Source organism: Phasianus colchicus, chromosome 4 (genome assembly GCF_987193195.1).
Source record: "Phasianus colchicus chromosome 4, bPhaCol1.hap1.1, whole genome shotgun sequence".
Classification (NCBI taxonomy): Eukaryota; Metazoa; Chordata; class Aves; order Galliformes; family Phasianidae; genus Phasianus; species Phasianus colchicus.
The window spans coordinates 3,124,198-3,149,947 of NC_143439.1; the positions used below are offsets into that span (position 1 = coordinate 3,124,198).

General features: G+C 38.2%; 1 protein-coding gene across 4 annotated transcripts in view; it reads left to right on the plus strand.

Moving 5' to 3' along the window:
- Positions 1–21,036, plus strand: part of GLRB (glycine receptor beta) — a 47,655-nt gene extending 26,619 nt beyond the window's left edge. For 3 of the 4 annotated variants that reach the window (XM_090138436.1, XM_090138435.1, XM_090138437.1), the window contains exons 7-9: positions 190–330; positions 9,274–9,566; positions 18,281–21,036. In XM_090138436.1, the coding sequence (XP_089994562.1) occupies positions 190–330; positions 9,274–9,566; positions 18,281–18,577 (731 nt within the window). In that variant the 3' untranslated portion in view covers positions 18,578–21,036. Of the gene's footprint in view, positions 1–189; positions 331–3,587; positions 3,741–9,273; positions 9,567–18,280 lie in introns of all 4 variants that reach the window. The other variant, XM_090138438.1, reaches the window with a different exon arrangement.
- Positions 21,037–25,750: the final 4,714 nt, after the last annotated feature.

A 25,750-nucleotide genomic window follows, 5' to 3' on the forward strand; every position in this document is an offset into this window, starting at 1 on the left:
TGTTCTACCTGGCAAATCTTAATACAGAACTGCATAAAAATTCAGTTGTGGGTTATCTCATTTTTTTTCCTAATTCTTTGAATAGGGAAAAAAAAAAAAAAAGAAAAAAAGTACATGCTAGATTTTATTGCTGAATTTACTTTGATTAAGATGGGACATTAAATAATAATAATTACTTTCTTCTTGTAGTTGGTTACACAACTGATGACTTACGCTTCATCTGGCAATCTGGAGATCCTGTGCAGTTAGAGAAAATTGCTCTGCCTCAGTTTGATATTAAAAAGGAGGATATCGAATATGGTAACTGTACCAAGTATTACAAAGGCACAGGTAGGTGATATAGGTGGTTTTCCTGGTAAAAACTTTAAGCTTCCTTCTGTTACTGTTTATGGATAATGATTTATGCTCCAGAACATGTCTTATATTTTTATGGGAGGAAATGGGTTACTTTTAGCTAACCTGTAGTACATATCATTGTAACAATCACATGTAATTACTGCAAACTAATTCAAATGCATAAAGTCTAGATTGAAAATTAAATGAAATTAAATGTTTTTCTTGATTTGGCTTGCATGTCTCCTGATCTTGCCATTGCCTTTTTCTTTCTATAGTTGGTTAATTTTCTATTCTTGTAAGCACTCTTCTGATGGGCAGTTCATGTAGAATTGTGCTACCTGCAGCCAAATAGGGCAATTTGGGTTTTCTCATTAAACATTTGTTCCAAAAATTGATAGTATTAGAGTGTAACTTTAAATGTTTCTTCCTGCTAGTTCTTCTTTTCTCTAAGTGATCTTGAAATATGTCACCATAGAAAGCTGTCTGCAGTCCTCAGCTCTGCACTGGTTCAGTCCTGAGATCGTATTTGAGCGTGGACAAAAAATCTCTGCAGTGCTTTCTGACTTCTAACGATTCATCATTTCTGCTTTGATTAATTTCTGCCTATAAGTTTATCCAAACTACTGACATACTGTGGCAACCCCAAGACTTTTCGTAACAACTGAAATCAGCAGGGTGTGTTTTAGTCAGTGCTGTTGCATCATATGCACAAATCTCCCATTAGAACAAAGATGGCTGTGGCTCTGAAGCTTTTCTTCATGGATCCTTTTCAAGTTTCTTGCTGACTATTCAGCTGCAGTTGAGGGTCTGCTACTTGTTTTCGAGCTTGATCCCAAGTGTGAGGAGATCTCAGGTAACCTTCATATGGCTTGAAGTTAAGGAATTTAGTTTGAAAGAAATAATTAAAATTGAATGTTATTTTTTATCTGCTAAAGGAATGAGTTCTTAGCTTACTGAGTACATAATTCCGTATCTCAGGTTATTTACATTTGAAAGTAGTGTGAAATTACCTCTCCTCAAAACAATGCTGTATTGATGAAAGCACAACCAGCAGTTGGTATTTAAATCCAAATCTGGAAATGAGGTTTCTTAGCAGTGAGAAAATTATTTTATTCCTAAATAAGTAATGAGTTTACTGAAAAATTAGGCTATGAAGTTGTGGAAAATTAAATAGATTGATTTTGCAGTTCCCAAGGAAAATTCATAAACATGGGAAAACTGGATGTAATACAAAGAGACTTCCATTTCATTCAAGGGCAGAAAGGAACACTTACTCCAAATTGCTGTCTTGTAATTGTGTCGTCAGAGTTAGCATAATGATTTTATGTTTTGTCATAAACCTAAGGTTAAACATCTAACAAATTGATATTTGTGCATCTTAGGTATTGTTAGGATTTCTAGAATCTTAAAGAAAAATCTAAGAATTAATCATTACGTGCTTTACAATTAAACTGGAAAGAAAGCCAGCGTTGCTCTTTGAAGTCCCAACACCTTGTGAGCTCAAGTTAAAATGGCAAAGTGCTCAGCAAGATGGTCACGTTTTTGTGTGTGCATGATTTGACCATTAATGAAAAGATCATTAGAAGAACCATCAGACTCAGTAGAATTGCAACATTAAATTTAAGAAAGTTCTCATAATTCTTTTATTGCTAATCCTCTCTGTTTAAAAATGAAAATCATCCATGTTAAGTCTATAATCAAGACTGGAATGAATGCTTCATTGATGTGAATTGAATAGGTAAGTATGATGAAGTATTTTAAAGGCTGCTTTCAGGAATCAGTAGCTGTTTGATTTACCTTTAATTCTTATATTGTAGAATTTTTACAGTGCAGATGTGCACATAATTAAAATTAATTCTGTTAAGGATTTTATAAGGCAAACAAGAGGCAATGTTGCAAGTACAAGCAGGTTTTCTAAGGTAGGCCTATGCAGGAAATTGTTGCCAATTGCAGAGAACTTAATCTTTTGACCATTTACAGCAACTGATGTTTTATCATGCCTGTCTAAGTAGAGAGTCAGTAAATTTGGAGTGATGTAACAATAATCTGAGTATTTAAGTTGCAAATTGCCTATTTCTTAATTACCAAAATGTATGACAGATCCAAGTAGTTCTTCAGCAACTGAACAATGAGAGCAACAGATACTCTGTGTGATGAAAATGCCACACAGAATGCATTTCTGGCAGAAAGCAAATAAGTAATGATATTTACAGTCTCCTCTTGTTTGAATGTAAAACCTAAAATTCCTAGAAATTAGTCAGAAATTATACAACTAGAGAACACTGGCAAAGATAGAAGACTGCAAAATACCATTTAAGGTCTTCTACACAGCAAAGGAGTATTCCCATATTTTGTTGTTGCTGTTTTGATTATTTGTAGGCTCACCAATATTTTGAAATGACATTATTCTAGGATACTTGTTTTAAAAAATACACGAGATAAGTAGATAAGTTTTTCAAAGATTCGACATTCTAAATTAGTTGTACAGCAATTCTGTTTTTACAGATGGACATTGACTTGAGTTTGGATATTGTTCTAATGTAATTTAGGAACACCTTCTCCTTTTTACAGGATAGTTGATACGTATCCTTCTGTTATCTCCACCAAATTCCTAGTGTCTGCTGCTTTATTTTTTGTTGAATTCATCTTTTTGAACATTTTCTGAAGTGTTTGTATGTTTAAGCTTTTCATTTTAAAAGCTCTGATGCAATATTCCTTCTTCTCAAAGTTTAGCATGTTTCAATTTTAGGAGTTATCTATATCAGCTTTCAGTATTGGGGGAATCTCTGCTTTGGGTCACTTTCAGATCACCTCTTTCCATTCTAACCTTTCTAAATAAATATATATTTTTTTTCCATCTTATTTGCGAATTAATGCTAAGTAGAATTTTCATATGAGCTTAAGCTCATACTTGCTTAAGCTGGTCTGACTGCCAGATCCCATTGGTTGTAACTGGCCTGCGTGCTGAAGCCAGGCTCAAGATAAGGCTCACATCAGCTGTTGGTTATTGACACCCTGTGAAAAGGCAGAGGGTGCTTATAGATCCCAAAGAGAACCACGTGCCAGCTCACACCTGCAGGTTACATTGATTTGTGTTTCGAGCATATTTCAAATTGAATTATTTACCTTTTTAAAGAAATTCAAATCAATGAGCCTGTGTTCTTAAGCAGGAAAACGAGTAGAAGATAGTGATCTGAAGAGGTTGACCTGCAAAGCACATTAAACTTTAATATGCATTTATTTCTTTAAAGGTTATTACACTTGTGTAGAAGTAATCTTCACTTTAAGAAGACAAGTTGGATTTTACATGATGGGTGTTTATGCTCCTACACTGCTAATTGTTGTTCTGTCCTGGCTATCATTTTGGATCAATCCTGATGCAAGTGCTGCAAGAGTCCCACTGGGTAACCTGCCTTCACATATGCTGTTACAGTCCACTTAACACCATCAAGCCATTCTCAGTTGCTTTGACAACATGATGCCAGACACTGAAAGCAACTTCACTTCCATTATCCACTCATCTTTTTCACTGAAACCTCCTCATTCCTCGTCCTGTAAAATCCACCCCCATATTGAAGCTTTGCTTGTTAATGGTTCCAGTGCTAATGTGATGAGGATGCTCTCTCTGCTTCTCTCTACTGGGACAAATCTGGTCTCATCAGATCTTATTTCTGGGTGTTGTTGCTGACACTGGGGCAATACATAGCGTATAGGAACTTGAGCATTTGAAGAACTCTTAAAATAAGAAAGCAGGATGATGACTAAGAATCTAAATAGCTATCTCTTGTAGCAGGTTTTCTGAAGATTAATAGAAACCGAATGATGTTTGGAAAAGAATTAGCATCTTTGATTTCATTAGAGACTATTTCAGCCTCTGGTGCTGCTCAGCACAACACAATAGGCAGGCTCTTCATTTGTTATGGGATTGTAGGACATGGAGTTAATCAAAACAATAGTATCTTATCTTCACTGTTTAATTGTGCATGGGACTCCAGCTCTGGGCTGGGCCAGCCTGCAGATCACAAGAGCTCGGTGAGATGTGGAGCCAGGCTCTTGAATCTTGACATTGCTGTGTGTAATCCTATCCCCATGCCTTCCACAACCTCTCCTTCCTCATTCTCTGAACTCCTCGTCCTCACCTTTCCCTGGCACTCCCACCTCCACACCCCCTATTTTCCAAGTCTTCTCCACGTTCCCAGGAGATGTAGTTCAGCTTGTTTTCCCGTCCATCAAGGATGCAGTTTAAGCATCTCTCCAGGCTCTGGCCTTTCTGAGAAGCCTCTCACCTACACATTAATGTCCACATCCCTTCTGGATCTGAGTCCTGTGCAGCCTCACGTGCATGAACACATGCTGAAAAGCACTCGAGGTCCTTAGGGGCAAGGCCTGCCCTCTCGCCATCCTAGACTGATCAGTAGAGTATGAAATCTCCATGGAACACGAAGGATTCCTGCCAAGTTTGTTGAGTTGAAATGTCCCTACAGGTGCCTTAGTCTGAGCTGTGCTGCTCCACTTTCAGGACATCTACCATGTCTCTTTCTTCTCCGTTGATGTGATTGCCAAAATAAACAAAGAGCTGCACAAGATCTGGAGAACCAAGACTGAAATGCTGCTTTTGGTTTCTCTGCCGCAGTTGGTTACCTTCTTCTAATTAACCATGATGAAAACATATTTCATTACATTTATTGTATGTATCTCTTTCACAGGGGACTGTTTCAGAATACAAAACAACTTTATTTTTCTTGCTGAGCAGTCAGGTTTATCAATTATATGTTAGATCTGTAAGAAGCATAGTGATGATTTATATAGCGTGGATGTGTTTATGACTAAACACACGTGCTTATTTATTTGTCTGTTTATCTGTTTTTATGTGTTTTAAGTGTTTGTTTGCTCCTTTTATATATTGCCATGATATAATGCATTTTCAAAGATATTTACCATTGGCCTGGCTGTGTAACTTTTCCTCAATCCCCAGAGAAGCAACAAACACTAAATCTGACCATCCTTTAGTCATGAGTCAGTATTTAATAATGCAAGTTGATAACACCGTGGTTGCGTTAAGATTTATGTTTCTCCAGTTTGCAAGAGGGCAACAAACTAACTCTTCTCTCTACATCCTTAAAGGAAGTTGACCTTGAAATCTAGCAAGATAAACATTTCTTTGTCAAGTGAATGTCTACTCACAAGAAAGTGTTACCAGTTGTTATTACAATTATAATGGTTGGTAAGATTCCTCATTAGGTGAGAAGCTACTTCAGATTTGCATATGAGTATCTTAATGCAGTTGTCTTTACAATTAAGAATAGTGGACTGTTGGCCATGCCTAGGAATCTCAAAAGTTTCTATCTGATTTAGGGATGCAAGATCTAGAAAGCTCAATATGATTTTGTAGATTGATTGATTTTCTGGGAAAAGGTGTTTTTCTCTTCAAAGAAAAAGGCTGTGTCCATTTAGGAACTAAGTAAGTTAAAAGAGTTTTTTATACCCATAGTGTTGAATTCAACTAGATCACACAATGGTAGGGAACTCCACAAAGGACACGTATCTGGAGAGCTCTGGCTAAGTGATTTAAAGATGGAGTCATCAAATGCTTCTTGCTAAATAAATGCTTGTGTTTCAGCTTTTAATCAGGCCGATGGAGGATTCTCCAGTTCTTTACAGATGGAAAGTGTGCCAGCATCTGTTCAAAAAATTCCTCTCTTTCCTTTAGTGCCATGTAACCCCCAAAGGGAGTGCAGCCTTCCCTGAGGCTGTAGGCATCTGAGGGACGTGGTTTAGCAGAGGGCTGTTAGAATTAGGGTGTGATGGTTAGGTCGTGGTCAGACTCAATGATCTTTAAGGTCTTTTCCAACCTGAGCAATTCTATGACTCTATGATTCTATGACTTCAGACTTCCAACCAGACACAGTAGCTTGAAGTAATGGAGAATTAGTCCAGGGTGTAAGAGTCACACACCACACACTGCCTCCTGTGAAAGGGTGCTTGGGATACAGTGGAGGAACTAAAAGCTTGGAGAAGTGATGGGTGACACATTCCCCATACAGCCAAACATGCCCTCCATCATACCTGCACTCAGCTTTATCTTAGTTCAACTCATTGCATTTTATGAAACTGCAGCAAATGTAGGGTCTCAAAGCAAAGACATTGAGATATATTTGAATAGTGTAGTATGAAGATTGGCAAGATTATGTCTTCTAGTTTACAGAGTTTAACGAGAGAAGTGAATGTATTGCAGATAACAAATTATGAGGAAAGAAGGATGGAATATTATATTTTTCAATAATGTTTGTGAGATGGAGCCAGACATTTTTAAAGCAGTAATATAAAACAGAAAATGCTATTTTACACAGCATAAAATTAACCTTTGTAACTCATTGCCAGGAGATGGTGCTGAGGCTAGTTAAGTTTGATAGATTTGGAAAAGGGAGATTTATTTATCTGGCAGTATGCACTGAAGTGCTTTAGTGATATTATGCACATGTAACCTTTGGTAGTATTTTTAAAATAGGAGCTCTATGCAATCATGCTTTAGGCAGTGAGCTAACTAACCTTCATGATAGGGATGAAGAAGAAATTTCTGTGAGTGGATAAATTAGTTATTAGGTTCTTACATCACTGAGATATGAATAGCGTGTTGGCAGCGGGTCAAACCTTGTATTGCAGATCCTGTAAACAAACTGTTTGGTTATATTTGAGATGACCGAAGGCTGGATGTGAGTGACCTATTAAATGAAAGAAAGAGGATGTAGTTCGTGCCTCTGTGAAAAGCTGGCAGGTGGACACGCTGTGCGATCAAGAGGGATTATGCTCTAGGAAAAAAAAATGCAGACTTGTTTCTTAGAAAGGCCAGCATTCCCAAGTTTGTATCAGAGAACTCACCCTTTTTGTCCCTGAGAAGAAAATGGAGATTTCCTTCCTGATGCACCGCTTTCATTTTTAAAATTATTTTTTACAGGTTATCTTGCAGCTTATTTATTCATTCTCCTCAGCTATGTTGGAGCTGTGCTATTTGCACCATACTCAATAGGTACTGTCAGAAATGCAACTCACAGCTCTGGTGCAGAGTCTCTGAGGCAAGGCCAGCTCTGATCTGCTTGGTAGAATATTTCTGTTTTACTTCAGCATTGTCTCAAAAACCTAGAAGATTTTCTTTAGTTTCTCTGGCTCAGAGAATGAAGGTTTCATCCTTCCAACAAATGGAAATTAGCAGCAGAAAGCTGCAGGTAGGAAGAAGTATCAAGACAATCAAGACAATACACTTTTTATTTGCACTTTTTATGACATTTCATAGTGATCAATAATTAGTGTTCAGCCTGCCAAAACCACCTGGTCACTGAAAATAAATAAGTAATTAAATAAAATGTGAACTATTCTTTTCTTGCTTCTTGTCCTTATGTTTTTTTTTTACTTGATGGAGTAGTTCAAAAATAAGCCAGAGTAGACACTAAGGTTTATTTGTTCAGTATTTGCCTGGTCAGTTTGATTCAACAGAAAACATCTGACCATTCTTTGTTAATCAATGGACAGAAAAACCCAACTTGGCAATTATTACACATTTTTAAATAAAACACCATTAAATTTTGTGTTTAAAATCACATAATTATTTACTCATACTTTCTCTTCAGTGTCTTAGCAGCTAATAAGTTGCCTGTTTGAGATCCGTATCAAAGTAAGGTATTGATCTTATTGAATTCCGAACTGGGACAGTAACAATAGAATGTTTGATACTTATGGTCAGCTAGAATTTAAGACTTTAATATGCCAGTGTAAATATTTTTAGCTTTATTAGCGTTCTTACATTTTCACTTAAATGGATCTAAAGAAAAGGTCTATACAATAATTTTTGTAATGGTCTGTACAGCACATGTGGCCCTTATAAGAAACATCAGTAAAGCTAACTGAGTATCTGCTCTTGAGCATCCCTTTCTAGAGATGTCAGTTCATGAAGCTGCCCACTGAAAATGATTTTTATCATTAACATTCAGAACAAAAAATCTGATCTGGCTGGAAATAAGTTTTCTCCGTGTGACACTTTTAAACATCTTTTTTTTTTCTTTGTTTTTTTCCCCCAAATGGAGCTACTATTCCCATGTGCCAGGTGCCTGTGGGGAATCTTTGAGATCACACTTGTATTTTGTTTCTTGTGATGTGAGTCCTGCGTTAATGGTGATGTTTGGAAGCTTTGTAAGGAGCAGTGCTTATTGAAACCTACCTTTACGACGTGTGACCTTTCAGTAGCCTTTGCAGATGTACTTTTTTATTACGATAAAGGCTTCCTCAAAAGCCCTTTATCTAGAAAGCTTCCTCTGTATACTGGAAGCTCAATCAGGGGTGTTCATCGACCTTTGGTCAACTCAGTGTTTTCATCTTCACAGCCAGTTGTGAGCACAGACTTTTTAGGGTGCACTTGAAAAACAGTGCCCTGTCAGGTTTAAATGTTGCACTTGTGGATGGATCATTCAGAAAACTTCTCCTGCTGTAGCACAGTGCAGATTTCTGGGACAGCAGTGATTCTTCAAATCTAATTTAAAGGATTTGGAGTTTTTTGATTTAGATGCCATATATTTCTCTTCTATCTTCCCAGAGTTAGATGCACACTGTCAGTTAAGTCTCTGGAAAACCCATTTCCCATTGTATGATAAGTGTTGTGGCAGGAAAACCACAGCAACTAGCTTAGCTTCATTTATTTCTCTGTTTATAAAACAAAGATGCTCCTTATTAATAATTTGTCACTGACAATATCCTGCATAAGTGTTAAAGTTAACTGGTTCATTAGCTGCAGGCATGTACACATGTGCAAAATATACCTACCACTTTGTCAAGTCCCATTTGCTGTTACAACTCATCATTCAGTGTTGTCTGTTTGAGAAGAGGAGCACAGCAGGTGTTGATAAGGCTAAATTGGCGTTGATTAACACTGTATTTTTCCTTCTGTAGGTATTTTCTCAGTGCTCAGCTTGGCATCTGAATGTACTACTCTTGCTGCTGAACTTCCCAAAGTGTCTTATGTGAAGGCCTTAGATGTGTGGCTGATTGTTTGCCTGCTCTTTGGGTTTGCATCACTGGTGGAGTATGCAGTGGTTCAGGTAATGCTAAACAACCCAAAGAGAATTGAAGCTGAAAAAGCCAAGATTGCCAAGGCAGAACAAGCTGAAGGGAAGGGTGGAAACACTGCCAAAAAGAACACTGTGAATGGCACAGGGACTCCTGTCCACATCAGCACTTTACAGGTAAGAGCTGCCAAGCTGTGTGTGTAAAATCAGCATTATCCTATATTAATGTAGTTCCAGAAAGATGCTGCTGTAATACTTTTGAACAACAAATAAAGTTACAGGTGGCCAAGATGCTCTGAGCATGCTGGTAATTAATGGCTGGCCATCTAAGCAAGTGGTCCCTAATGATTTGGTGTCAGATGTGCTAAATGAAATGTTTGTTTATTTTTAATACCTTAGTACCATACTGGTTGCTGAGCTTTAGGTAAATAAAGAAGCAAGCAGATTTACAGTTGCTCTTTTTCTTTTAATAATAAATAGCAGCTGTCAAACTGTAACTATTGAGAGGACAAGACTTTCAGTCAGTATTTGTTGAGAGCATACTCAAATATCAGCATCTCATTGCTTTTCTTGGAACAGCCACAGCTGCACTGCATTGCATGTAAAGAATCTCTACAGCCAGGGATTCAGAAGTCTTGGCATTTGTAAATAAAAGGCAGGTCTGTTTGTCTGTCAAACAGTTCCTGCATTTCTTGTGTTGCCAGATGGAGTATGGGTAAATTGATCAGAGCTCATTCTGTGAAAAAAGATTACTTAAGCATCTTAGCTTAGGCCAAAGTTTTCCATATAACCCAAGAGTTATCAGACATCCCAGGCCATCTACCCTCAGTTCTCTGGAAGCAAATACATTATGCTACAATATGTGGAATATGAATATGTTGTCTTATAGTTTTTAATAGCTCTACAATTTAGATGTGTAGAATAAAGGTATTTGGCCAGGATAGCAGAAACCCAGCCCTAATGTAAAGCTGGCATTGCCTCATGACTAATTACCCCCAGGTCAGAGAAGCTGCTGATGGCACAGAGCAGGGCACTTGACTACAATGATTCTCATCTGATAGAGCCTCCTAAGAACTGTTTTGGCAGCCAACCAGCTTCAGCAGCAAGCGGCATGGGAGCTTGTCCTATCCAGGAGTATAAAATGATGACTTCTGTCATCTATGCTATCGTGTCATATTTTAATCTTTTTTTCCAAGAAGGTAGGTTTGAGTACACAGTTTATTTCTAAGCTATGAGGAAGCCCAGTTATGAGAAATGGTTCAGAATCACATACAAAACATTTGTCCTACAACTGAAACACTCCCCCCAGAGCAGTGCATTTTATTTTGATGAGATAAAGAGATGACAAGTTTCTCACAGTTAAGTGTTTGGATCACTAAGTCTATATTTGGACGTTATAAATAAGTAGAATTACTTTTAGATTTTGAGCATCTTTAGGATACTTGAGCATCTAGGATACTTAGCATCTTTCAAACAAATTATACATTTAAATAGATAAACGTGACTTTAAGCCCATATGTGCATCTGTAGATGCACATTATCCTATATATTTGAACACTATAAATACACTCAGCTGAAAGCTCCCTCTCTGACCTAGCTACTGCTTAGGAATACTTTGACAGTTCTTACCACTGGAAGGCTGTATTTCTCTTCTAAATCAAAATAGGTCTAAATCTTTCAGTAGCTCTGACTCTTAATCCAAATCTAGACCTGCCCCACAGCATTTGGCTGGCTCGCATACAGAGCTAGCAGTGATCAAGTAAAGAATGCATTTGTCATATGGCAAATATGCAAGGGAGGGAAATATTAAAGAAACAGGTAATGGAAAAAACTGTATATTGAAAGGCAGAATATGAAAGCCAGAGTGCTGTCCCAGAACGTCAGGAGCTGTTTCTCATCAGGATTGTGTTTGAGGAGAGAACGCATACTGTGATAAATATCTGGAAAGAGCAGAAGTATTTGAGGATGTTCTAATTCTTTCCTCACAAGAGGCATACAGAAATCTGAACGCACCAAGTCATGAAACCAAGGTGATATTAAGAAAAAATCACAGAATCACAGAATGGCCAGTGTTGGAAGGGACCTCAAGGATCATGAATCTCCAACCCCCCTGCCACATGCAACCTCCTCATTTAATGTTAGACCAGGCTGCCCAGGGCCCCATCCAATCTGGCCTTGAACACTTGAAAAAGAGAGGGCATAGCTGTAAATTTCACTAGCTGCATTTGAAATTGAGTGAGATAAAGCCAACAGGAAAGACCTGGAAACACAGGACTCCTAGTGGGGAAAAACAGAAAGCATGAATAATTGCATTGCTCAAATGAAGCACTTTGTTATTGTGAGATATTAATGAAGAGATACTATAATGTAGCCAGAAGCTGTTAGAGGGGAATCAAGTTTATTTCACTTCACGATATGCCTATGTTTCATCTTATTTAAGAAAACAAGTCAAAGCAAAGATCATACTTAAATACTTTTTAATTGCTAGAAATTTTTCTGTACATCCTGAAAATTTGTAGCCTGATGCTATTTGTAACAGAAGGTAAGGAGAAGAGGTCCCTTGTAACAGAGCCTGGCAATATTCCCCTGGAAATTCTCAGCTGAAAGCACTTCCAGCACTGTGTCATGTCAGGAGAGTCAGTGATAGTGACTGATGTTCACCAGCAGCACAAGAGAAGATGGCAGGATGAAAACAATGTTCATAATTTGAGAAAGCCCCCTATGGATGCCTAGCTTCTTTTCTTCTCTACCAAGTCCTGGGCTACTGGCTGAAGTAAAGCTGTGTGTTGCAAGCATACACCAAGCTTCAAAGTTTCTGATTCATGACCCCTGCCCAGCAAGAGCCCTTCAGAAATCAGTGCCATTGTAAGCCCAGAGGTTTATCAGTGTCTGTGTGAGTAAATTCAGTGGGTACATTCTGGCAAGATCACCCTGAAACTGTAGGAAAAAAATAGAAAATTCAATATAAGCTGTTCTGCTGATTTTGCTAGGAGCTGTAAAGGCTATTTGGCTCCTTGTACATAGAGACTGCACAGAGCTGCAGTGGTAAGCAGAGGAGGAAATTATGCAGCCTGGTGGTAACTGCTGGCAGTGGTTTTTTACTGGGAATCCTCAGTAGGAGTTTGAGTGTGTTTCCTAGCAATGCAACATCATACATGATGAGAACAAGCAAAAAGGGAAATGTTTGGAAAATGAATCAGTTTCTTTTTTTCTTTCACTGGTGGCATGATTACAAGGAGTGATTGCATGGTTCACTGTAACAACACCTTTCCACTTGAAAAGTCACATTTTCATCAAGGTTTCTAGAAGCTGTCCCCTACAGGTAATGCACTGATGACTGAAGTGAACATTTGCTAAAAGAATAGTTCTGGCAGGTGATGAATAGGTCTGTGCAAGTGGTGGTAATAGCTCTAAACCTAGTTATTTTTTAAGAGGAGTAGTGCTATTGCTTGCCTTGTCTTGTCTGAGCTGCCTCTAGGCTCTGAAACCTGATATGCATCTTGTTCATCTCTAATTGATTTTCATTTATAATACACTAGACCATTGGTGGTGACCTGTGGTGACCTCATCTTCATATTCTGTGTTTTCCCTTCAAGTAATACTCCAAACTCAGATTTTTTCTCAGTTTGCATTTTATCTTGTGTGGAAAACCACAGGCTACAGTCTATTTTAATAGTTGCTGACAGCATTTCAGGTACAGGGTAGGTACTTTCTGCTCTAGTGAGTCATGTATCTATCCTGAGAGATAATTCAGAACATGACTGCAAAAAGGCCCTGAGCAATCTGCTCTCGCTGACCCTAATTTTGAGCAGGGGGGCTGGACTTAGATGATCTCCAGAGGTCTCTCTTCCAACCTCAGCGAGGCTGAGACTGCGTGATATTTTGTTTTACTTTTCTGCTAGTGGGGTAATGAGAATTTGCAGATAGCACAGTAATTGGTTTGGGATAGCAAGTTCCTGCTGATGGCAGGTAATGGCCAGTAATGCTAAACAGTCATTACTTTATTGGCGATCTAAACCTATTATTATGTTAAAAGCAAGAAACGAGGTCAGTCTTCAAGTGCAAGAAAGATCAAGTTTGTTGCAGCTGCTCCTTCATCTGGTATGGAGGACTCTTGCACAAGCAGGACCAGTGACAGATGTGCATGCCAAAAGAGGTTGGGTACAACAGAAGAGAAAAATCTGTGGCAGAGAAGTGCTGTGCAGGGCAGGGAGTGAAAGCTTTGCTATGGTGGGGAAGCACTTCAACCTTCAGGACTCGTGCTGAGCTTGAGAGGCTGCTGCTGCTGTCTCATGTTTGAAGATTTGCCAGAAATCTTTGACAGTGCATTTCTCATCTTGTAAATTCTTGAAACCAATTTATGCTTCATTCTCACAGAGAAAGAAGACTTGATCATGGGATGAGCAGTCAAGTGAAAAGTCTTTATTCTATTTGCACAAAACAAATTTAGCTGAGTTCTAATATTTTTGGTGCTGTGAAAGGATAGATTTTACATATCTGGAAATCATTTTTTTTCTCATCTAGCTGGAAGAATTTAAACAAAAAATACGAATGATGCTGGTGAGCATTCAAAACAGCTATAGAACAGAAGGAAAGAGATACTAATTGTAAACAAAACAGAAGAGAACAATTGAAAGCAGACTCTCCAGTGACTAAAAACTAACTCAACTATGAGCATTTTTACGTTATTATTGTGGCAAAAGGAGATGCTGATAGCAGCTAGTATGACTTGAAATCCAGTAAATGTTGGAAATAGATAAGAAAAAGATAAAACAAAACAAAAAACGAATTCAAAGGCAGATATATGGTCAGCATAACTGAATCATAGAGTGGTTTGGGTTGGAAGGGATCTTTAAGATCATCTAGTTCCAGCTCCCATGCGATAGGCAGGGACACCTCCCACTAGACCAGGTTACTCAAAGACCAGGTTGATCAAAAGAGCAACAGAAAGTTATTTTACGTGTATATCAACAGTAAAAAAAACAATCCAAAACAAACCAAAAACAGCAGTAAAAAGAATATTGGTCCACTACTAGAGAGAGATGCTGTAATAGTCAAGAATTAACAGAAAAGGCAAAAGGGTTGATAAAATGTTCCAGTTTGTGTCTGGGAAAAAGGTGAATACATCAAATCAAACGATGAACTAGTTTCCATTGATGGCAGGTTATGAGGATGTTAAACAGTAGTTATTTAAATCAGACATTTTAAAACCAGGATGTCAGCTAAAGTTTCCTGTAAGATTTTATACAGAGCTGGTCCAGGAGTGCTGTGGAACATAAATGTTGATTTTTTTATAATAAATCCTTTGAAATGGGGAGGGTTCCAGATGACTGTGAGAAGCTAACTTTGTTCCAGTACTTTTAAAGGCTAGGTGACATAATTTGAATAATTACAAGACTGACATCCATCAGTGGAAAATATTAAATAGCTAACAGGGGGCTGAACAATAATTATTCATAATTATTAATTATGATTAACTTTACTCATAATTCAGTTCCCTATTAGCTACTACTTTTAAATGGCCAGTGAAATGAAAGGTGATCTGCATGTTTATTTATTTAACCAAATGGTTGTTTTTTTTTTAAAGATTATCAGTTTGTTTGGCAGAGATAATAGAATGGAGGAGTGAAAACTGTGAAGAACGTTTGGCTTTGTATGTCAGCGTGATTACATCATCTGAATTATACAAAGCCAAGGTTAGATTTGTTACCGTCTGTAAGTACCAGCAGTTAATCAGGCTAAGTATAGTCATGCTCCAGGACTGAGGCCCTGGAGCCTTTCCCTGCCCTTCTCTGCCTGTATACTGGAAAGAGGAGAGCAGCTCCTGGCCCTGTCTTGGATGTGGTACTCACTCCCTTCTCCCCACACAAATGCTCCCAAGCCCAAAGATCCCATGGATCTGAGACCCTCCTGCTGGCCAGGTACAGGTCACCATGCTGATGCAGGGCAAGAAAAACAATAGCAAATCCTTTCCAAGGCCAGATTCTGTGTCAGCATGAAGCTGAAAGGTTATAACAGATGTGGGAAGCCTTTAATTTTACTTTGTTTGCAGATCTTTGGCAAAGTCTTTTGATACTCTGCATTCAAGTCCCCTACTATCATATTCCACAGATGCTGTCCGTGTAATCTTTAGTAGGTGTCATGAGTATCATTACACTTTCTAGCACAGACAGGGTTAATAAAATGCAGTTGAGCTACATTTAATATATATTATTTCACTTGGTTTTATTATTTCACTTGGTTTAAGGAAGGCTGTGGGTGTGAGCTGTAAAGGATTTTCCTGAAAACAACAGAAATTTTGGAGAGCTGAAGGAACGTATGGGAAGAAATTAAAAAATATGTCCAGGCAGCAACTGAAAGTAGAAAATAGAAAATAGAATCGCACTGAATTTGTAAACCCAGGAAAATGAAAGACTTTTTTTTTTTTTTTTTTGGTAATAATAGAAGCATATGCTTAGAAAAGAAAAATTGGGGCCAGGTTACTCTTGCAAGAAAAATTGTGTCACCATGATAAATCAGCTGGTACTAAACTAAGCAGGGCTCTGTGTGAACGTGTTGTGAACAATCTTCCACTTGGGAGGAAGAGGTGACCTAGAAGCTGTTCCCTCAGCTCTCCTTGCAAGCAAATGAGAACTGACTTGTAAAAGCCTCTACCAGAACACTGCTTAGAAATTGGAGCGGGACAGGAATATTCCATGTTGTCTTACGAGAGCACAGAGATAACAATTAGCATCATTGAGTTTTACTGTTCTGCTCTGGTAAGATGAGGAATGGACTGCAAGTTTGCAAATCTGAAAGCAAGTCTAATTCCTTACATGATTCTGTTTCTCACAACAGCCTATTGAATGTTGCCAGTTTTGACCATGAGGAAGTGTGATAAATAAGGAATGAAGGAACAGTATTCTTGTGATTCTTGAGTTAATGTGTGGCCCAGTCCTGCAAGTTGCCCTTTCATTGCTCAAGAGTCATCTTCGTAGCTTGATTGCACGGATCTAAGACTATGGGGAGTCTCTCAGATCACTGATCCTGTCCCCAGTAGCCCCGTGTCACACAGTGACACATACGTGTGGTCTAACAAGTCTCAGTCACCGCCTTAATAGGCAGTTTGCCCTTTTACTTCAGTACAGAACGCTGCTTCTGGATGTCAGCTCTTTGACAGGCAAACAAATTCAGCGACATTTGTTCATAATTTTGCTGTACAGTCATGGAATTATCTTACTTCTCTTTTTTTATAAACCGTAATCTTGCTTTTGTTGTGAAACCCACACCTCAGTTTTAGTGTATTGCTTTTGAAATAGACTGTTTTCCTAATAAATATATGTCTGGCAAACCTGGGGAGGTTCACTCTTGCTTGAAGCAATTCTGCCTTGCTTCTCCACCTTATGTGAGAGTCATCACTGTCAGCAACAGGAGTGAAAGCCCCAGCCAAAATTTGGATCTCTTCCTAACTATCACAGCTCTTCTAATCAACAATAACTTGTCAGTTGTCAGAGAGAAGCTAAAAATATTCTTCAAAATATTTTTCATTCATTCATAAGTCTGGTATTGTATTCCATTCTAATTATTTCAATAAGTTACGAAATGTGACAGTGCAAATATCTCGAACCATCAGACTGCAGAAAACCAGAGGTGGAGGGAGCTGAGGCTGAAGGCTTTGTGGTGGGGTGGGAGGATGCTGGGAACATGAAATGGGGACCTTTGGGGAGAACTGAGTTTAGTGGATCAGTGATTCCAGGAAGCTACAGCAGTTATCTGAATGTCACTTGCTTTTGTGTACCACCTGGTTGGTGAACCAGCATGTTTTTCAACTCTCAGATTATTTATGTGAACAAATTATTAATGATGCTGTTATGTTTCTTTTTTATTTTATTTTATTTTATTTTTTTGCTGCGTTTTGTACTGCAAATAAAATGAAATGCTGTGAGAGATTTACCAAAATCACATAGCACAGAGCCTTGCAAGAAATTCCTTCAGCCTACCTAACAGTGTGAGGTGATGCTCAGGCAGATTTATTATGTCTGAAATGGAATCTTCCTCAAATCCAAGGAAGGGAAGATCAGATTTTTTTTTTCCCCAAAAATGCTTATATATATATATATATTGCTATATATATGTATTGCTAATAGAATTGTCTGGTTTCTAGGAAGGAGAGATTCACCTGGGGAATTCCCCTTAGTACAGTAATATTTGAACCCAAGAGCACTGATGGAGCTGTAGGAAAGACATATATTCAGCTGTTAGTTTACATTTCTCAGCTACATTTCCCAGATAACAATGGGAAGTACCTGCAATTCTGTCACATCTTGGTTACCTTCTTTAGGGAGGTGTCAGTGACTTCCAGTACAAAAAAGGTGTCTTTTCACTCCATGAGGTTATCACCCAGGGTGAGATTAACAATCTTGAGTGGCTAGTATGTAGGATCAGAACAGATTCAATAATTTCTTGATCAAAGTCTGAATTTTAGAGCTAATTGTGAGCATCCAGGTCTTAGGAAAAAAAAAAAAAAAAAAAAAAGTAAGCATTGAATAGTGTCTTTCCTGCAGATTCATCAGCACAGAATCTGTTTCCAAAAATACTCTCTACTAAAATATTCTCTCCTCTTCTGTCATCTTAAAATGAAGGCGTCTAACTATAGCAGGTTGCACAGCATGAGGCACCTTGTGCATGAAAAATTACACAATTATGAATGTTTGGATTAGTTTATGTGATTGACTGATGATGCTTAAGTACTTTATAATGCAACCATTCAGCAAATTAGGCTGATGTAATGTGTCCCTGTCAACAAAGTAATTTCCTGTATGTTTGTTTGCAGTGTTCTCTAGCATCTGCATTAAGCTTGTTAATGAAATATGGTGAGTAGATCATGATTCCCCTCACTCTTTATTTCATAGGTTGGTGAGACCAGATGCAAAAAAGTTTGCACTTCGAAATCTGATCTGAGATCCAACGATTTCAGCATTGTTGGAAGCTTGCCGAGAGATTTTGAATTATCAAATTATGACTGTTATGGGAAGCCCATTGAAGTCAACAATGGGCTCGGAAAGTCTCAAGCCAAGAGCAACAAGAAGCCTCCTCCTCCCAAGCCTGTCATTCCATCAGCAGCAAAGAGAATTGATCTTTATGCAAGAGCACTGTTTCCTTTTTGCTTCTTGTTCTTCAACGTCATATATTGGTCCATATATTTATGATGAATCTTTTATTTATTTTTTTTCATCTGTAAAATATATCCCATTTCATATCCCTTTCCCTGTCATGAAGGCCAATGTGTGAAATTATTTGCGTTTGCAAAGCAATATGTTGCATTTTGATGCCATGCGATTGTACTGAAAATATGGCATCTGAAATTTGAAAGCATGGCACTGCAATGTCTGTGCTTCTACCAATGTTGTATATAAATGTACAGCATACATCTTGCTTTAGGAATATATAAAAGATAATGCATACTACATTATAAAGCTGAATAACTCCCTTCAGTTATTAGTAACATACAGAGATTTAAAGTGTTTCTGATAATGAAACTGATGTGCACGTTGAGTATTATTAAAATCAGTATTCTAGTATATGTAGTATTTAAAAGCTTTTCTGCTGACTTTCTGAGAAAAAAAACAAAACACACATCTTGTTCTTGTATAATTTTAGATGGCACCGGTGAAGAAAAAGCTAAGTTGTGAATCCTGTTATTTAGACGTCGTAAGTGAAGGCAGGGTTGAATAAGCTGATCTTGTCTACGTGGAAAAATGAAGATCAGAGAATTGCCAATTTTGGAATCAAAATCAGCAGTTTTGTAAAATTTAGGAAAAAAAAAAAAAACAACAATTGCATCCGTCAAGCAAGCACACTTCAAAAATGTGTTAGAATATGCTGACTGTTAAGCATTGTGCCCAATTTGACTCTTGTTTCCTTAGACACAAGCTAGATATGTCAAACAGTCTGCTTTCTAGACTGAGGGTACCAGGAGTTTTGGAGAAACACCACAAGATGCTGTTCAGTATCTGTTTATATTTTACATTTTTACGTTGGTCTGTTCTCTGGCTCATCTTCTCCAGTGTCTTGCAAGCCTACAGTTAAAAGTTACAATTAATTTTTTTGTTGAATCTGATACGTCTTACTCATTTTGCTTTATCTTCTTGAAAGCCTGTAGTTTGAAGAAACTATTTGTTTTCATGATGAAATCCCATTTTAACTCTAGTTATACATTTTCTGTTTGCCTTTTGTAGCACAGATGATCTGAGCTAACATCTAGCTAACTGGAAGTCTCAGGATCGAAGTCTATTAAATACACCATGAATTCTAATGCCTACGTGTTAATTGATGACTGCCCTCCGCAGCTCATTTACTTGGCTGCTACTTGTTGGAAAATAAGATCCTGTACTTAAAACAGTTTGATTAGGGGCTGTTCTCCTTTTTTTTTTTTTTCCAGAGAAAACCAGAAAAACAGATTCCCCAGGGTGCATAGGGCAGGAATCTGTTCCTATGGTCTCCATTGGTGCCATGGTATACTACTCTGTAAGGGCAAGTAATGAGGTAAAACACATTCAAATGAAGGCTTCTTGTATGTACGTAATCCAAGTAGTATATGTTTCCTGAGAGCACACAGGGACTACATCTTCAGCCCTTGCCAACACACTGTAGAGAAACATGTTTCCACTTGTAAAACTGGGGCATAAAATGTAGTTAAAATATTAAAATAAGACGGTTCTTGATAGGTTGGCAAATCATTAAAGGGAATACAGATTATTGGAAGGGACTGAATTAAATACCCAAAATATTCCATAAGGTAAAAAACAGATAAATTCATATTTGTCATGCTGCAGTTCTATTATAGAATGTGTTGAGCCAGTGCAAGACAAAGGACTCTCCTATCATTCTCGTGTTGCTCCCTGCCACATGAGCATTGTGGATGTACAGTGAGCTTGTAAGCAGAAGGTTGAAAGTAGAAATATAAAAGGAGGGAATTAGGTCACGCTGGCTTCACTGGGCACCTGTGGTTTTCTAGCCACTGCCACTTCAGGATCAACAGCCCAGTTGTTTTAGGTGGAACCCATGCAAAGGCTGTATTTCGTATTACTGCCACCTAAAAAGCATGGTTGGCCTTCCATCTTGGAAGTTATTGATGATTACTGGCCTAACATCTTTTTTGTGATACAAACTGCTACAGATGTCTTTCGTTCCTGCAACTCGTGTTTGGGCAGAAGAAGTCTTTTGTTCACAATGAGCTTCCTTGCCATTTTCTCTTGGAGATTTTCTTTACTAGGCAGCTAGAGTTTGTCCTTTGGATTTCTTTCTGATAAAGAGGAAATGGAAAGGAAGTAAGAAATGTTACGGAAGAGAAATCATAATTGAATTCCCCAATGTCAAACTGGGGGAAAATCTGTTATCATTAAGGTCTAGTGCAAAGTTCCAGAGTTGGAAAAGTATTTACAGAATAGCTAGGGACTTTAAGAAGCAATAAGGATAACTCAAAGAGAGGAAGGGAGGGGTGACTTTTATACATACATCAGAGTGCTATATTTATAGACATTATTTATTCTCATACTTGTATTTTTTCTTACAGCATTGGAAGGCAAGAAAACAATTATATGTATTGGAAATTATATGACTTTTGAAAGATAATTTTCTTGTTAGAAATGTTATTAAATGATTCATCTGTAATCAATGTCCACATTTTATCTGTATAATCACAATTACAGATTTTATTGTTAAATTAATCTTTGTTCCTTCTTGCTTTCCTGCTTACTTGATGAGTTTTGTGTTTTATCATAAAAAAAATTAATCAATAATTCACTGTAATTGCTTTCCAACTCAAACAAAAGGAAGGAAAAGGAATGTGTACCATTAAGATAAAGGCTTTTCATTCATTACAGCACAAAGACTTAAGGACAGAAGCAAAGTTTAATAGCAATTTTTAAAAAACAATTATCGACTATAAAGTAATAATATTTTTTACTCATATAGATAATACTGCAGGTTTTGAATTAGCTCAGAATGTATTAACTTCTTCTACTGAACAGTAATAATTGATTTATTTTGCTTCTTTCCTCTAAAGGTCATTGAGTTTTGCATATCATATCGCATTGTGGTCCTCCAGCACCCTCTAGTTGTAAAGTTCTGTCTGTTGACTTATTTCCAGAACGAGGTGCAAGTATAAAACTGTATAGAAAGTATGGAATATTACTTGATACTCTGAAAAAAAAAAAAAAAAAAAGCTAATTATTTAAAAATGAATGGACATAAAATCAGTGAAGAGCTACAGGAACCTATCACGCGGTATGGTTTGAAAAATGTAGCAAATAAGACATTTGATTAGTAGTAAAGGTGAAGCTTATAAAGAACACGTCAGTAACTGGATGATCTGGTCATGACATGTGAACAAACTGCATGATTCAAAAATCTGTTTCTAATGGAGAGACCATCTGTGTTTCAGCTGGCATTTGCTTTACGGTCTCCTCTTGACTGTTAGGCAAGTTACAAATTTCTGTTTTACCCTTAGCATAAACCTCAGTATTTTTTGGTAATAAAGCATCAGGGGGTAGCACCCTTTCCTTCAAAGCTTTGGAAGCATCTTTATAGGTCAGACTTCTAGAATTCTTTAGCAGGAAGTGCTACTTTAGATATGGATTAATCCATTACTTAACTTCATCCACAAATTGAAGCTACACAATAAGTAAGGATGTGACCTGAGCAGGTTATCAGCTACTGTGCATTGATACTCTACCAAGATGTGTGAAATGGACTGTGGTGAAGTAATTCATTTCGTTCTCAAAGTGTGGAAATCCATACTTTATTCTGTGGTGCTGGTTAAACTTGTACTTGATGCCCAGTTGTAAGAACAGCTCTGCCAGTGATTTTGGTCACTTCCTCTTTTTTCAGTCTTCTGTTAATTCTGTCTGAGGTAGTATATGTGAGCGGTGTATCTTTGGAGTGAAGAAACGAGTTTATTTCTGTAAGTGCAACTTACCGACCACTTAGAAACATTGCCAAGCAGGTTTCATTTTTCTAAGTCTTTGGATCGATTTGGTCTTGTGTATGGGAACTGCTGAATCACAGCCTGAACCTCTGATTGACTACCTGAGGTGAGCAATGAGTCAGCCCTGGGAGCACAGGTGAAGGCAATTCTCCTGGCTATCAAAGGAGTGGAGCCTGGCTCCCCTCTCCTAGACCCATTTAAGAGCTGAGTACTAGCAGAGAAAGGTTTCTTTTGGAGATTGCTCCTCTTGGAGTCTTCTCGGTGAGCCTGGGACAAGGGTAAGCTTTCCAATCATTCTTCTTTGGTGTGGTAACTTGTTTAGCCTAAATTTCCTGTGTATTGCTTCATTATAACATCTGTATATTTGCTGATTATGGAAACAGAAGACTTTAACTAAAAAGAAAACTGATTTAACACTCTATTATTTATTAAAGAGAATGTAGTAACGTTGCCTTTTGGGGCAGTTCAGTGGTCATGACCTATGAAGATTGATGTGGTTGTATTAGTGTTTTGAAGGAAATACAGATAGTAGATACACTAACTTACTTTAAAGTATTTCACCCTGGAGTGAGAAGATAATTCACTTAAGAAATCTGCCATAAATACTTCAGTAATTTATGCGGAGACTTTATAATACAGATGAGACCATTGGTCTCTTCTTCAATTCAAGCAGCTTACCATTGCAGTTATTGAATAACTTGTGCTGAGGATATTTATAGAATAGATAACAATAAATTATTTATTTCCAGAGAGTGCAGCCTGTGTGTATGCAATGTCAAGTGATTTGTCAGGCTGTAGAGATAACTTAGTGCTGAAATGAGTACAAATGTGGTGTATAGGGCAGATAAGGGAATGTTAGAACACCATTACTTCATGCTTTGGTGTGCTAATTCTGGGATTAAAGATACAGTTGAGGGGAAAAAAAAAAAAAAAGACACAACACTTAAAAAACAGAAATTCAGGTACAGAGAGATTAAATAATATTTTATGTCTACAACTTAATTTGCTGGATGTAGTAATAATATGGTATAACACTTGCCTTCTTTTTATAAAAATACAGAGATCTGCTTTTAAGCAAATAAAATAATTCATCTGTGGTGCCAGAAGGATACAAAGCCTAGTCCTTTCCATAGGGGGATCTATGCTGGAATAAAGGAGAAATAAAACCCAGTCTTAAACACACAAATTCTCATTGCTATAGTTGTGTCTCTACCATTGTAGAAAATAGCTGAGCTGCTTGCAGCATGCCCTTGCATTTTGACTGAGTTAGGAAACTCGCATGCCTTCCACCTCTCACAACCTGTCCTCACTCCTTCAGTGACAGTGGTAGACATCAGAAGAAAGACACGTGGCTCTTCTGAAATGTTTTTTAAAAAAACCTTCATTGCTCTGAATGCATCTGCTCTGCTGGCCCTGGAATGTCTGCAGCTAATTCAGGCTTGCCCAAATTAACTTTAAACTTGCTATCTGGGGACTGCTAGCAATGCAGCCATGGCAACACAAGCAGAGGCAGGGAAGCCTACCTGCTGGTGTGGGGAAAACAATCAGAATTTGGTGTTAACCCCTACACAGATTGCTGCTCAGGCTTCAAGTTAGCTGGTGGGGGTGTTCACCAATTCATGTCTAAGATAGATGAACTCCATGTGATGCACGATCAGGTGGAGCTGGATTGTTTTCTTCCATTGGTGATGTGAGAGATGCTGCTGTAAAATGTGCGTCTTGATGTCATGAAGCTCCTCTGTCATATTTAACTTCATGTTCTGATTGAAGTGTTCACTGGTAGCGTCCAAAATGTAACTCTTTGTGCTGAGCCAACGCAAGTGTAAATGAGTGAGTGAGATTTGGTCATCTGAGCACGAAGGAGATTGTCTGCTGCATCTTAGTTGTACAGACTATCCATTAAAAGTGCCATTCTGTTTAAAGCACTAACGCTGGTAATGATGATTGGTCATAGTACCACAAAACATCCCAAGATGGAGGGGCCCCCAAAGGTCGTTGAGTCCAACCCTCAGCTCCACACTGACCACCCAAAATCAAAACCCTATGTTTGGAAGTGAAATTCTAATGCTCCTTGAACTCCAGCAGCTTGGATCTGTTCTCACTGCCCTGGGCAGCCTGTTCCATGCCTGTCTGCTCCCTGTAAGGAGCTGTAACTGCCATCAGGCCTCCTCTTGGCTTCCTCTGCCCTAGACTGTACAAATGGACCTCAGCAGCTCTTTGTATGTCTTGCCCTCTAGATCCTTCTCCATCTTCCTACTCCTCCTTTGAATGCTTTGTCATATATTTTTGTCCTTCTTTTGTTGGGGCATCCAGGCCTGCACACGATGCTCAAGGTGAGGCTGCACAGCACTGAGCAGAGGGTAAGATCTTCCTTGTCTGGTGGCAGTGCTGAGCCTGATGCACCCCAGCTGGCAATAAGCCACATAATGTGCTTTGAAAGAAAGAGAATGAAGGCTGTGAAATAGAAAGGATAGGGTACTGGATAACTGTTTTCCAGGCTGTGGGAGTAGATCAGTTATTTTTTCATATGCATCTGTGCATGCCTATTTCTTTCCGTGAACATCGCAGAAGGAATCGTTTTTCACTTGGGAAAGCAAAGTCGAGAGGTTCTGGGGCCCTAGAAACCCTCCTGAGTATAGCAGATCAAGCTGCTGTACCGCTGCCCTCCACCAAGACTGTCCAGCTACAAGAGATCCTCCTCTAATGGTACAAATTGCAAGAAAAATCCCTGCTGAAGCTGCTGCTGCTGCTGAGAGGAAAAGCTCTGCGTAGGCAGCCCCTTGTTTCTTCTTTCTCTGCAGCATTCATTGTGATAATCAATAGCACCATTTAGCTTTTTTTGTTCTGCAAAGTGCTCCTTTCAGCAAGCCGGCCTTATTTCCTCATCAAGACGATTCTGCTGTCACACCAGCATCTCATGATGTCTGGGCAAGGATCTGCACGTCAACCTGATGGAGCCCATGAAGGCACACCAACTCTGATGCTCAGGAACAGATTAGTGATGACAAGAGGCTTTTTTTTTTAATTTTAACTCCAGCTGCATCATGTCATGTTAGTTATGTCCCTTTAACTTAGAATATTGTGTTGTTTGGATAAGAACTTGTTGCATGTATTCTATTTTCTAGTTGAATGTGTTGGATCATGAGTTTCTTGTCCAAAGCAGAATATGCAAGAAAAGTAACTCACGTGACTTTGTGACTTTTTAAAAATGTTGATTAACCTTCAAACTTGATTTTGACCCAAAGGTTTGGGAAATATATTCCTCAGTATTTAATAAGCCCTACGTTGTGACAACAGATCTATCAGCATGTCAAGCAGGCTCCTCCTTCCAGATTCATTTGTTCGTTTCTTTGACTCCCAAAGGCTGTCACATTGGGTAACATTAATTAACAGA